Here is a 12,171-nt window from a genome sequence, read left to right on the forward strand (position 1 = left end):
TCTTAGCGATATATTTGATATATCTTAGCGATACATTTGAGTTAAATGTCCAGTTACAAGGCAAAGCACCTACCTCACCTAGCAAATAAGATTACTGCATTCACCAAAAAAACTTGAGAATGGGACAGGCGCCTCGATCGCGACAGTATTATGCCTTTGAGATTTCTGAGCGAAATCGCTGAAACGTCTGATTGGGAGGCACTCTTGTGATCCCATGTATTAAACAGTAGGCCTACATCACATCCCTGCAAAGTTTATTTCAAAAATATTTCCCAACCAGCAGTGCTCAGTATGACTGGATTATGGATCCATTTAATGCAGCATGTTGGCATTTCATTGCATATATTGTAGGCTACAATGCTGTAATGGCCTATGCTTCCTAATATGTTGCTGGAAAACAGAAATATGTGTGTTATGTATTTATTTATTATTATATCTGCAGCACCAGGTGATTTTAACTCTGTTGAAGAGGATATATTTAGAACTTGTCATTATTTCAATAAATTTGACAATTTTAAGCTTGACCTACCACTTTCTTAGAGCGATGAGGGACAGGTGGGGCTCGAGAATGCCCCCTCAAAGTGGGGAATGAAAGAAAAAGTTTGAGAACCACTGATCTAGTTTGTTAACTACCACAGTCACGAGTTGGGTCGCGATAGTCTGTCATTTTTAAAAAGTGGGTCCCCAGAAAAAAAGTTTGAGAAACACTGTGCTAAGTGGACAGGTCAACTTCACCGCATCGAGGGAAAGATGGATGGGGCCTTGTACCGTAAAATCCTGGGTGACAACCTCCTTCTCTCAGCCACAACATTAAAAGTGGGTCATGGATGGGTCTTCCAGCACGACAATGACCCAAAACATACAGCCAAGGCAACAAAGGAGTGGCTCAAGAAGAAGCACATTAAAGTCATGGCCTTAGGGTGGCCTTAGGGTGGCCTAGCCGGACTTCGAATTGCCAAGCGACAGCAGTATAGTATAGTATATAAGTATGTAAGTATATATACTCTTTTGATCCCGTGAGGGAAACTTGGTCTCTGCATTTATCCCAATCCGTGAATTAGTGAAACACACATAGCACACAGTGTACACACAGTGAGGTGAAGCACACACTAATCCCGGCGCAGTGAGCTGCCTGCAGCAGTGAGGGGTTAGGTGCCTTGCTCAAGGGCACTTCAGCCGTGCCTACTGGTTGGGGTTCGAACCAGCAACCCTCCGGTTACAGGTCCGAAGTGCTAACCAGTAGGCCATGGCTGTCCCATAAACCTCAGCCTCAAAACCTTTAAGATTTGGAAAGGATCTGCAAAGAGGAATGGTCCAAAATTCCTTCTGAGATGTGTGCAAACCTAGTAATCAACCACAAGAAACATCTGACCTCTGTGCTTGCCAACAAGGGTTTCTCCACCAAGTACTAAGTATACTGTATGTTTTGATAGGGGATCAAATACTTTTTTTGCATCTCCTATCAAAACATATACTTTTTTTGTAAAGCAAAATAAATTTATCTTTTTTTATGTGATTTTCTCTTTTTTCTGTTTGATATTCTGTCTCTCACTGTTAAAATTATAGACCGTTCATTTCTTTGTCAGTGGGCAAACTTACAAAATCAGTGAGGGATCAAATAATTATTTCCTCCACTGTAGCTAATACGCCACAAAGACAAATATCAAAAGAAATAATTAAAAATAACTGGATGAATACAGGATCTAATCTTGAATCTTACACTGCATTAAATTTAACTGTTTTGTCGTTTTTGTTTTAGTCACATCCCTCGGTTTTACTGAACTGTTTTTCATCATCCACCTGTCTTGTCAATTTTTAAAACCCAATTTTGCCCTTAAGCCAAAGAGTTTGTCTACCCCTGGTTTAAATCAAGCCGCAATTCGCCTTATTCACCCGGCGGCCAGAGCGAGGCTACAGGGTACACTTGCCATTACACCTCAGTCCAGCAGATGGTGGAGGTAATGCACTCCGTTTGCAAAGTGCCAAAAAAACTCACTGAAGAAGAAGAACCCTTATTCTTTTTTTGGTGAAAAAGGCAGTTCGGTTTGGCAGTTTGCAAACAGAGTGCATTACCACCATCTGCTGCACTGAGGTGTAATGGCAAGTGTACCCTGTAGCCTCATTCTGGCCGCCGGGTGAATAAGGCGAATTGCCTATTTCCAAATCATGAACAATTTATTTCATGAACATGAATTTAGGCAGTGTCTGAATGACCAGCGGTTAGTTAGAATGACCCCAGCAATAACCATCTGAAGGCTGTGAAACTGAAGTGATTAAATAGCCTAGGTCACATCTTTATGAAAACATTGCTTTTATTGTCATTTTCCTCCACTGCTATATGGGAATATGGTTATAATTTGTGAATGAGAATATAACTGCATCTAAAGTGAATGTGGTCTCTTTTTTAAAAATCTTTGTCATACATCATACAAATACCGTAGACATCATTACAAACAGAAGATATTATAAAAAAGACAAGAGACATCTTAGCCTCAACACTAATGTCCAAACTAAACGTCATCTTTTTCCAGAAGAAAAGCAATCCTTTGTTGTATTTTATGCCTGTTAGCTGATGATTTGAGTTAGTAAGATTATGACAAGGAAATTATTCCTCTTATCAGTATATGATCTTTTTGCATTAACACGACTTTGTGAAGTTTTCAAGTAAACACCAGAGACGCATGTTAGGCTGCATCAGAATGGTAGTTCTCCTCACAGAGAGGTCGATAACAGAGTTGTTCCTGGCCCGTCAGCCCCATCTACTTTGCTTATCCTCTTCTTACCCCTGGACTGGAACTCTGCATGAATCTGCAGAAAGGTTTTATTCTTGGTTTCTGGAACTATGAGGAATATAAAGGTCGCCACCATGACACAGACGACCAAGAAAATGAGGAAGCAGTACTGCTTGAGCCCATTCTGAAAATGAAAGTGTGAAAAGACTAGAATAGATTAATATGTAGAATCACCAAGATGCTGACAAACACGACAAACCATTTTACTTGTGTCTTCAGCATTTTGCGCTCTGGTAGTGTGAGGGGGAAATGACAAAGATGGACTTTAACCTTGTGTTGTTTTTGCTTTGATAATTGTGTTTCTGTAAGTGTAAGATCTTACACTTTTGAATGAACTCTTCTGTTAAAGCTTAACCTAGTTCATAATGTTCCTTATAATTGATACTTCTATTGCCTTTTGAATTCATTCTTCCGTTGGAGACTAACCTAGTTCTTAAAGTGCTTTTCATTTGATATTTCTGTTCCGGTTGGTGTGCAGATGACAAATCATGTGTTGTATGACGATAGAAATGTTCTTAACCCAGTTTCAATGTCCTTGGATCTGTATTGATACAGGCATGTGTGTGTGCAGGGAGGTTTAATGATACAATGATGCAATGATACTATGATATGATGCCAGGTATAAATGTGTGTGTGAGGAACACTGATTGTCTCTTTGGTGCACAGCCTTTGTTTCTTTATCCTGATTGGCTGATGCATATGAGACCTCTCTGCAGAGATTAACCCTTAAAGGTGTAGGTTTTTCAACATTCTAAGTTCCGCAACAATTGAAGGTTCTAAAATTCTATGTTGAATTCAATGAACCCAGATATTCTTTAGAATGTTAATTTCCCAACATTCCCGTCACACCAGTGTGACGGTACTCCTTTAAGGGTTAATGAAATGAGAAAGACGAAACCTTATCTCAGACTCTCAGTATTTATAGATCTTTAAGCAAAATTTCTTCCACAGTAGTTATCATCATACCACCACTTACCACAATAAATGGGAATGCCATGCCAATTAAGAAAAAGCTCAGCCAATTAACAGAGCCGCCGATCATGTAGGCAGCAGGACGCCCAGTTTGAGTGAAGAGCTCGGCGGCCAATATGTTTGTGACGCCACCTAAGACAGGAACATTAATACTTTTATCCTCTGCAACATGATATATAAAGTAAAAATGTTTCCACTTTCATTGAGGTCAGTGGCTGAACTAAGATCATAAACCTAGTACACTTTTTGTACTAAGAGAAAAAACACTTAAAGTGTATTTTAGTGCATGACTGCACCTGGTCCCAAGCCAAAGCTGAGGATGAAAGCGAAGACACAGATCATACTGAGATACGGCACCCATGGGCTGACATCCTGAGGAGACAAAAGAATTATCCAGCATTTAGGATTCCATTATGGTTTGCCACACACACAAACACTGGACTTCAGAGCAAGGCTGCTATACTACAATCCATCACCACTGATACTGACAAATTATTGCAGTCACCAATGGGAAAACAGAAGGTACTTAATCATAGCCGACTGTCTTAGGGGTGGGCCAGCAATGGGCAGAGTTCAACCCAAACGTGGGCATTGTCTGTTAAAAATCAAACAATTTCATATAATTTTAATAGTACTAATAGCATATTTTTTTACATTCGAAAGCATTTTTATTGTTTATTTTGATTTCTTTTTTTCTCCATTACCAAATAGATTAGGCCTATTCAGCTCTGGGCAAATCCCTGTTGCTCTCTGCAATTAATCATCTGGAATTTCACTGTGCTCTGGAACCTTCCAAAAACTAATCTTATTCTGGGAAGCTTTGCAATGTAGAGAACACTGTGAAATGCTTTACTTGAAAGGTGAGCGTGAGTGTGAAGCAGATACACCAGACGGCCATGAGTGAGTATCCTCCGATGATGAGAGCTCTCCTCCCCAGCGATTCAATCAACATGCCCTGGGGGGGCAGACACAATGCATCATGCATCACATGACATTCCAGCCGACTATCAGTGAAGAAATAATATGCCTCCTGATCAAGTCATTTCCTTCCTTCTCACATCAAGACTTTTGAAGAATCCTCACCCCATGTGGTCTGCAGACAGTACACTGTGCTCATTTTGTGCTCGAGTGTGGTCATGTTTTCAGAGCTAGGACAAGTTATAGTATAGCTACAGAACATGCTCGGGGCTATTCTAGATGAATCTACCACTGTCTAAAATCGCTCCACTGGATGTGAGGTTAATCATTTACATTTTAGAAGATTACGTTTGTAAGCATTTCAAATTAGTCCAATCCAAGTCAACTTACACAGGTGAGGGCAGTCATACACTCACAAGCCCCAGTACCTAATGTCACATATGGTATCCTTTGCTGTGGAATTCCTGCCTCGGTGAAGACATAATCTGCATAGAAATAGATCTGTGAATAACAATACACTATTTTAATTATTTGAAATACAATGATGATAATAAAACATTAATAATGACCATCTACCAGAAACAGTGGTACTGTATAGTGATAACTAATGGGCAGTGAACAAATGGGGGAAATGGGGCCTACCTAAGGCCATCTGAATATGATCAACAGCTTTTTATCTATTATATTTAATATTTCGTAAACCGTTTCCATTTGCTTTGAAACCTGCAAATGATTAGGATCCTGTAACATGCCAACTAAAAATGATGTTAGTATGATATTTATATTTCATCATCTGTGCAGTGGACACTAGTTGTCCAGGCCAATATTGGGGACCTTTAAATAATCATTAACTGTCAGTAACCAATACATTTTAACAACACACTGATCTTTCATCTGAGTAAATAAAACAAACAGCAATGATGTGACTAGTTGTGGTCAAAGACCATGCCACTATGTTGGACAAGCAAAATTACAACAAACATTACTGGACAGAGTCATACAGCGTTGATGCCATTGAGCTGCTGGAAAATGTTAATGAAAATAATGGTGACAAGCTGCCATCGGAGGCTCTGGTCAGAGAAGAGTTCCCAGGGCTTCTTAGGTTTGATTCCAATAGCATTAACTCTCTCTCTTTCAATGTCTGCCTTCTCTCCATGGTATTTATCTGCACCATGAAGCTGTTTCAGTGCTGTGAAAAAGCACAAGACATGGCACATTCCTCAGCTCACAAGTTCTTTTTTGGCCACATTTTTTTTGTTCTACTTCGCTGGGTTAAGACTTTACACTGGCATCATTTCAATTTAGCTGAGCCTATTTTATTCAAGACTAAAACCACTCTTTAACTGTCTTCAAGTTTTATACATGTCGATACAATTGACTGAATACCTCTGAATCTCTGAGAAACTGTTAAAGACCCACCACTCATGTCCACTCCCGAACCCTAAAAACTCATTTGATTTTATTCTCCTTTTTTACTCATGCATGAGAATGTTATAAACTTAAGAATTTTCACCAGATATCATTCTAGACGCGGAATATTTGGAACCTGCAAAAAAATTTCAACCGTCACTTACCTTTATTGCACGCACGTTCATCTCCTTTGTCAATCAGTAGGTAACGGGGACTTTCTGGATACCAGGGCAGAATGACCAGCTGAATTGCTGCTGGGACGCAGGTGGTGGACAACAAGATGGGCCAGTACCCGTCTCTCCCAAGCAACTCTCTAAAAAAAAAGTCAGCTGAAGTTACAGTGTGCCTATATGTGCCTATGTGTGTGTGTGTGTGTGTGTGTGTGTGTGTGTGTGTGTTATACTGTTTACTGATGTATAAATGAATGAAGGCCAATACTGTATAGGGATATCAGAGACATCTCATCTGCACATCTATATGGCTGGACATTATTCACACAGATCACATAATAATAAAACAATATGAATTGAATAATATCATTTTTAATATTGTTCTGACATGTTACTTCATATGATAACCAGGAAAAAAGTATTCCTTTTTCCACTATCACCCGACTTACTTCAGTCCCACCACCTGTCCGGTGAAGATGCCCGCTGTGATGAATATTGACGTGCCCATGGCCATGGCTCCACGCAGTGCCCGTGGGGCAATCTCACCCAGGTAGAGGGGCTGCACACATAAACTAATACCTGCCAATTACAGACACAGAAATTAATTCCTTTATCTTGCTCATGTGATTGTTCATTGCAACACATACAAAGCAAAGCAGGATAGCACCACAGCTATTTACAACTACGTTTGTGTTTTGGCATAATTAACAGCATTCCTGCTGTACATATTTTGCCTGAAATCCTATTTTTTTTGTTAATACTGAAAGGCTGAGAGTTATTAAAAGGATTGAAAAACTAATAATCTGAGTCTTAACATTCTGCTTTTTGAATAGTCAAATGTAATTTCCATGTTGAATCACTTAGATGGTTTACCTGCATTTACACCTGTTAGAAAACGTCCAACTATGAGCAGTTCAAACAAACCAGTAGGACTGCTTATACCCATAAGAAAAGCTGCCAGTATAGCAAAGACATTGTTGATTAACAGTGTCCCTTTCCTGTAAAGGGAGAAAAAAAAATGTGGTCTGAGATCATTATCAAATACAAGTGATCTGAGTGCTGTAGTGGAGTGGTAACCGGGAGGATTGTGAGAATTCCCAGTCGGCCAGTAACATTTTGAGGCCAGGCTGATTACTGTGAGCTTAAAAAGCACACAATATTGCTATTTGTATCAATTCTTTGCTGCACCCTCCAACAGCCTGGACTGTGCGATCGCAACTCCTCACTCACTTCCCGAAGCCCCTCCCCTCAGCCCTGGTTCATAATGTGGAAACAACTATACCTGACATGCAGGTATGAGATGGGACTACTGAGGATTTTAAATGAGCTGCCAGGATATGTTTCAAGTAGACACCCACCCATTACAGTAGGAATCAGGCCAAGTTGGGTCACACTTCTATCAACACCCCCCATTCCCAATTGGTATCACTGGCACAGAAGCTTGCCGCTAATATCCCAGTAATACTCATTCTCCCACTCAGCCCCTGTCTAAGTGAGTTGGTTATTTTACTCGTTTTCTCCCCCCCAAAAATATGTATGACATTAGGCTACTTATCATCTAGGTCTGTTTTGCCATTTGTCACTGATCTGTTTGCTTTAATCCTGACTAGTGCTTCTTTCACTTTGTCACATGATGTCTGATGTTGGTGAGGAAAAATAAAAAGTCATGACTTCACAGGTGAAAACGTTAGTTGGACCTGAAGACACACAGGGCTGACAAAAAGGCTACAGTACTTAGGGAGAAAGAGATTGAGCAGGCCATTTAATTCAGCTTGAGTAGTGGCAAGTGGAGCTAAAGACAACAGAGCGTGAGTGAGAGAAACATGAACGTGAATTGCCTCCCTTATGCTAACGGTCTTTTTTACCTGACATGCTCACTCACACAGACATGTCTGTGCCTGGCGACTTGGGTCAAACGTTGACCTACCCAGGAGTGGACAAAGGAATGGGTCTAAAAGACTTGTCTGTCATGGTCTAGGAAAGAGCTAACCTGCTGCCTGCTTCTACTGCAAGAAGCCAAGTCGGAATGTCTAGCTTTCATAAATGAGGTGAAAGCAACCAACCTGCAACCAAATATTGGTTGGATCTTGTATAACAGCTGTTTCTCTTAGACAAGGTGAGGATACTTTCACAGACTGCTGAATACATTCCCGGTGGTGTGAGGACAATGGTGGTCACACAGATTATATTCTCTTCATCACTGAAGAAGAAGTCAAGTGTCCCCACTGGGCCAACACATCTCCCTCAGTTGCAGATGAACAGACAGATGGAGTGAATAGTGAGTAAGTAGTGTACCATCTATTTTAATATCAGTGCTGTGTGTGCAATACGTCTACACCAATGCAATGAGACAGACTGGGATTGTTACATCCTGCACATTGCCCTTGATTCCATGGTTCACTATGAGGGATGCTGTTTTTATATGTGGAATTTATAGCCATTTTCTTTAAATTATTATTCTGTTTTACCCTATGTGGGCTTTTTTCTCTCTCCTCATTTTTCTCCCCTCTCAACGTCATAGGGCCATTAATTTGGGTACCTAGAGCAGAGGTTTCCCAATTTAAAACTGCTGAGGCCCAATTTAAATTCTGAAAATCTTCTGTGGCCCACATATAGATATAAATAATGACAAGGCAGCTGGAACCTGCCACAATTTCTCTGTCTCTCTTGTGCTCAAGATGCGTTCCCAATGAAGTGCTGCATGGTGGAGATCGAGAGGACCCAACAAGTATCATCCTTGCATGTAAAATGGTGTTGGTGTTGTAAACATTCAAATGTGCATGATGTGCGTAGTCGGATCGGCAGCACTGGTTTTAATAAAGTAATTTAGGCTACGTCTCGTGGCCCACCTACAATGCCTTGACGCAGCCCACACTTTGGGAAACACTGACCTAGAGGATGAATTGTCTAATTAGGACCATGAATGCCCCCCCCCCCCCCTCCATTGAGTGGAACTGGCAGATTATTATGAAAGATCTATCCATCCACAGGTGCACTCAATGACTGTTTACATGACCCTACATTGGTTATAAAATGTTTGGTTAGAAAATAACATTAAATCATAGTTACCTCCCACACTTAATTGCCAATGTCCCACCGACCAATGAACCGACAAGCCCTCCGATTGTGAAAATAGACACAGTGACTGACCACAATAGAGTAAGCATCTGCTCTGATATGGCAGTTTGGTATCGCTCCATCCATGTTTCATTCATGAACGACTGTACAGCCTGATAATGAGTGGGGGAAGGAAGAGAGAGAAAGAGAGAAAGAAAGAGAGAAAGAGAAAGAGAGAAAGAGAAAGAGAGGGGGGGGGGGTGGCATGACGATTAGCAGGTATCTTGCAATTAGGAATTAGGAAGCTTTGGCTGTTTTGGGTTACACCTCTGTACCATGACTAAACACTGGCTGACCTCAAGTATTGCATGTGACTGTCACAGGCGGCTTTCCAAGATGACATTTTAGGAACACAATGAAAACTGTAATCCTATTATGAGTAAGGAGAACTTTATCAAAGGAATCCCTGATAGCCTATTTGATATTTGAAGCGGTTTTATAACATTATCCTCAGGGGTGCACGAATTTGAAGGTAATTGACTCAAGTGAAATTGTGTCATATTGAAAGCTACAAGCAAAATATAATACATTACCTTTGTCGGAGCATTTATAACAGATACATTATATCCATACTGAAACGTCCCGCCTACGCAAGCTGCCCAAACAGCCAACAGCAACGTTTTGCTTGGAAGCTAAAATCAAAGGAATGCACAGGGCAGAGCGGAGACTGAACAGAAGTCATGAAATCTTATGAGAGCAAATTATAACCTACGGTATGTACAATTATCTTACAAAAAGACATTTAAGGCTTTACATGTGATATCGTGCATATTCTGCAGGCTATAGACCAAAGATTCTGAGTAGGCTACAACTTTATGCATCTACTTGATACCGTTATATGACTACATTTAGACTATAGACTGTTGCCCACTTACACCTACCTTAATTTGCTCATGTCTGTCTTTCAACAAAGGGAGTGACTCCATGATATCTCCATTATCCCTTGTCATTTTCAATAAGTGCGTTTGTGCTGTTTTTCTAGCTAAAATGTCTAGTGGCTCATCTTCAAAGACTTGCGCAAGGTCACGACGCACAACTTTTACGCAGAGGATAATACAACTACTTGTTTGGCTCAAGGTCCGACTTTTTAAGAGGCATAAAATAGCATTTCTTCTGCTTTCTAACCAGCGTGAAGTCTCTTCTTCTGCAATCACAGAATGAGAACGCTGCTCCACCAATAGACCGGGGCAGTATCACTGCCTGACTATAAAGTTACTATAAAGTTTAAGACTGTAAAATACTGTGCTGAAACAAACAAACAAGAAACAGAATTACCTTGGGCACATCCGGTGATTCTTCACTGGTACACATTTCAAGATTGCCTCATTAAAATGATGCTCGAAGTTTTATAATAATCAATTTAATATCAATTAAATTAGTTCAAAAGGCCTATACCGCACGAATTCTAACTTCATTTGACTATAGGCTACCTGTCAGCAAATGGAGGGCTGCTGAAAGAAGGGGCGGATAGCCTAATAGTCATTACAGTTAATTTAGGTAGCTAATCTTAGCAGACATCTCACACCCTCTCTCTCTCTCTCTCGCTCTCTCTCCTCCTGTCTACAAGTAACAATGAGCCCATGTGGATCTTGACACTCCAATAAGATTTTTCCGAGAGTGTGAATCACACATCCTATCCTATCCCATTGACCTTATGTTTTATGATTCATAATTAGCTTGCTTTGATTACAAAGACCCCATTGTTTCTCAAGTCAAGTGACCTGCAGAGCCCCTAAGCCTCTTTGGGGGCATGCAGTATAACTCATCGATGTAAGAAATACGTTTCACATTAACAGAAGTCCATAAAGCCGGCTAGAAAACTCCACATACGGAATACTTTTCAGAGGTATGCTATAGTCATCGATCATGGAGTCATAGGCTATGCTTTTATTTTGATGTGGGTAAATAGGCATAGTTGAACAACAAAGTGTTTCACACAGTGCGTGCGTCAGAAAACATGCACAGATGCTATTCCAAACTCGAGACCACACAGCGACCCCAGTATCCCCCTTAGAGACAGCATGTAATGTGATCATAGACAAGTGTAACAGTCCTGGGTCATTAGTCTCAGGAAGTATTACTGCACTTTAGTGTTTGTTTTGTATGTCCGATGGCAGACAACTCTAGTCGGAGGAACCCCTTAATGAACCTGCTGGTGCACACCACGCTTCACAACTGTTGAAGGCTCCCTCGTTCTCTAAGCTTCTCAGGCGTCAAATTCGACCCTTCGTTGAGAACAAGTGTGAAAAAAGGTGAGAAATAATTGAAACTGAAATAATTTGGGTTTGAATTAAAGCATCAAAATGGGACTAACTCTGTGCCCTTCACAGGGCAATAAGTTAGTGTTAATGAACAGACTAATCCAGTCATCCAAAGTCACATGACGTTTTATCAGACATTCAGGAGCCTCAGCCTGGCATGGCTCCAGCATGCAGAGGTTCCATAGTTTGATCATCGCATAATTCCAGACATTTGTTATTTCTTTTTTTGGCCTTTTTATGCCTTTTAAAGAGAGGACAGTGGAGAATGACAGGAAGCGAGGGTTAGGGACTGTACGATATTTACCGGGGGGGAGGGCCGGTCGTCAGGGGGGGGAGGGCCTAAGAGAATTTTTTAAGCCTTAGGGGAAGGCCCAGGAGAAATGTTTTGGCCTGGGGGGAGGGCCGAGGAAAATTATTTTTTCCTGATCCATGATATTTTTTCCCCCTGATCAATGATCCGTTTTCGATATTTTAAAAGGTTTGTAGGCCAAAACATGATTCACGTCTCTTTGACAGAGTGGGCGAGTCCCA

At 40.8% G+C, this 12,171-nt stretch overlaps 1 protein-coding gene across 1 annotated transcript; it reads right to left on the reverse strand.

Moving 5' to 3' along the window:
- Positions 1 to 2,712: 2,712 nt before the first annotated feature.
- Positions 2,713 to 10,690, reverse strand: slc2a11b (solute carrier family 2 member 11b). Its single transcript, XM_076271365.1, has 12 exons — positions 10,655 to 10,690; positions 9,913 to 10,011; positions 9,332 to 9,492; positions 7,136 to 7,260; positions 6,712 to 6,841; positions 6,257 to 6,405; positions 5,684 to 5,871; positions 5,073 to 5,183; positions 4,618 to 4,719; positions 4,061 to 4,136; positions 3,769 to 3,896; positions 2,713 to 2,916 (listed from the first exon to the last, which is right to left on the reverse strand). Exons 1-12 carry the CDS (start codon positions 10,688 to 10,690, stop codon positions 2,713 to 2,715), a joined length of 1,509 nt encoding a protein of 502 aa, XP_076127480.1.
- Positions 10,691 to 12,171: the final 1,481 nt, after the last annotated feature.

Source organism: Alosa pseudoharengus, unplaced genomic scaffold (genome assembly GCF_046254945.1).
Source record: "Alosa pseudoharengus isolate Yale_2024_CS ecotype anadromous, Long Island Sound unplaced genomic scaffold, YU_APseudo_1.1 YU_APseudo_1.1_scf_6, whole genome shotgun sequence".
NCBI lineage: Eukaryota > Metazoa > Chordata > Actinopteri > Clupeiformes > Clupeidae > Alosa > Alosa pseudoharengus.

Coding starts and splice junctions, on each gene's coding strand:
- slc2a11b (XM_076271365.1), bottom strand. CDS start 10,690: ATGTGTACCAGTGAAGAATCACCGGATGTGCCCAAG. Junction 4,720..5,072: donor GTATGACTGCCCTCACCTGT/GTAAGTTGACTT, acceptor CTGCCCCCCCAG/GGCATGTTGATTGAATCGCT. Junction 2,917..3,768: donor TGGCATTCCCATTTATTGTG/GTAAGTGGTGGT, acceptor TTTCATTTTCAG/AATGGGCTCAAGCAGTACTG.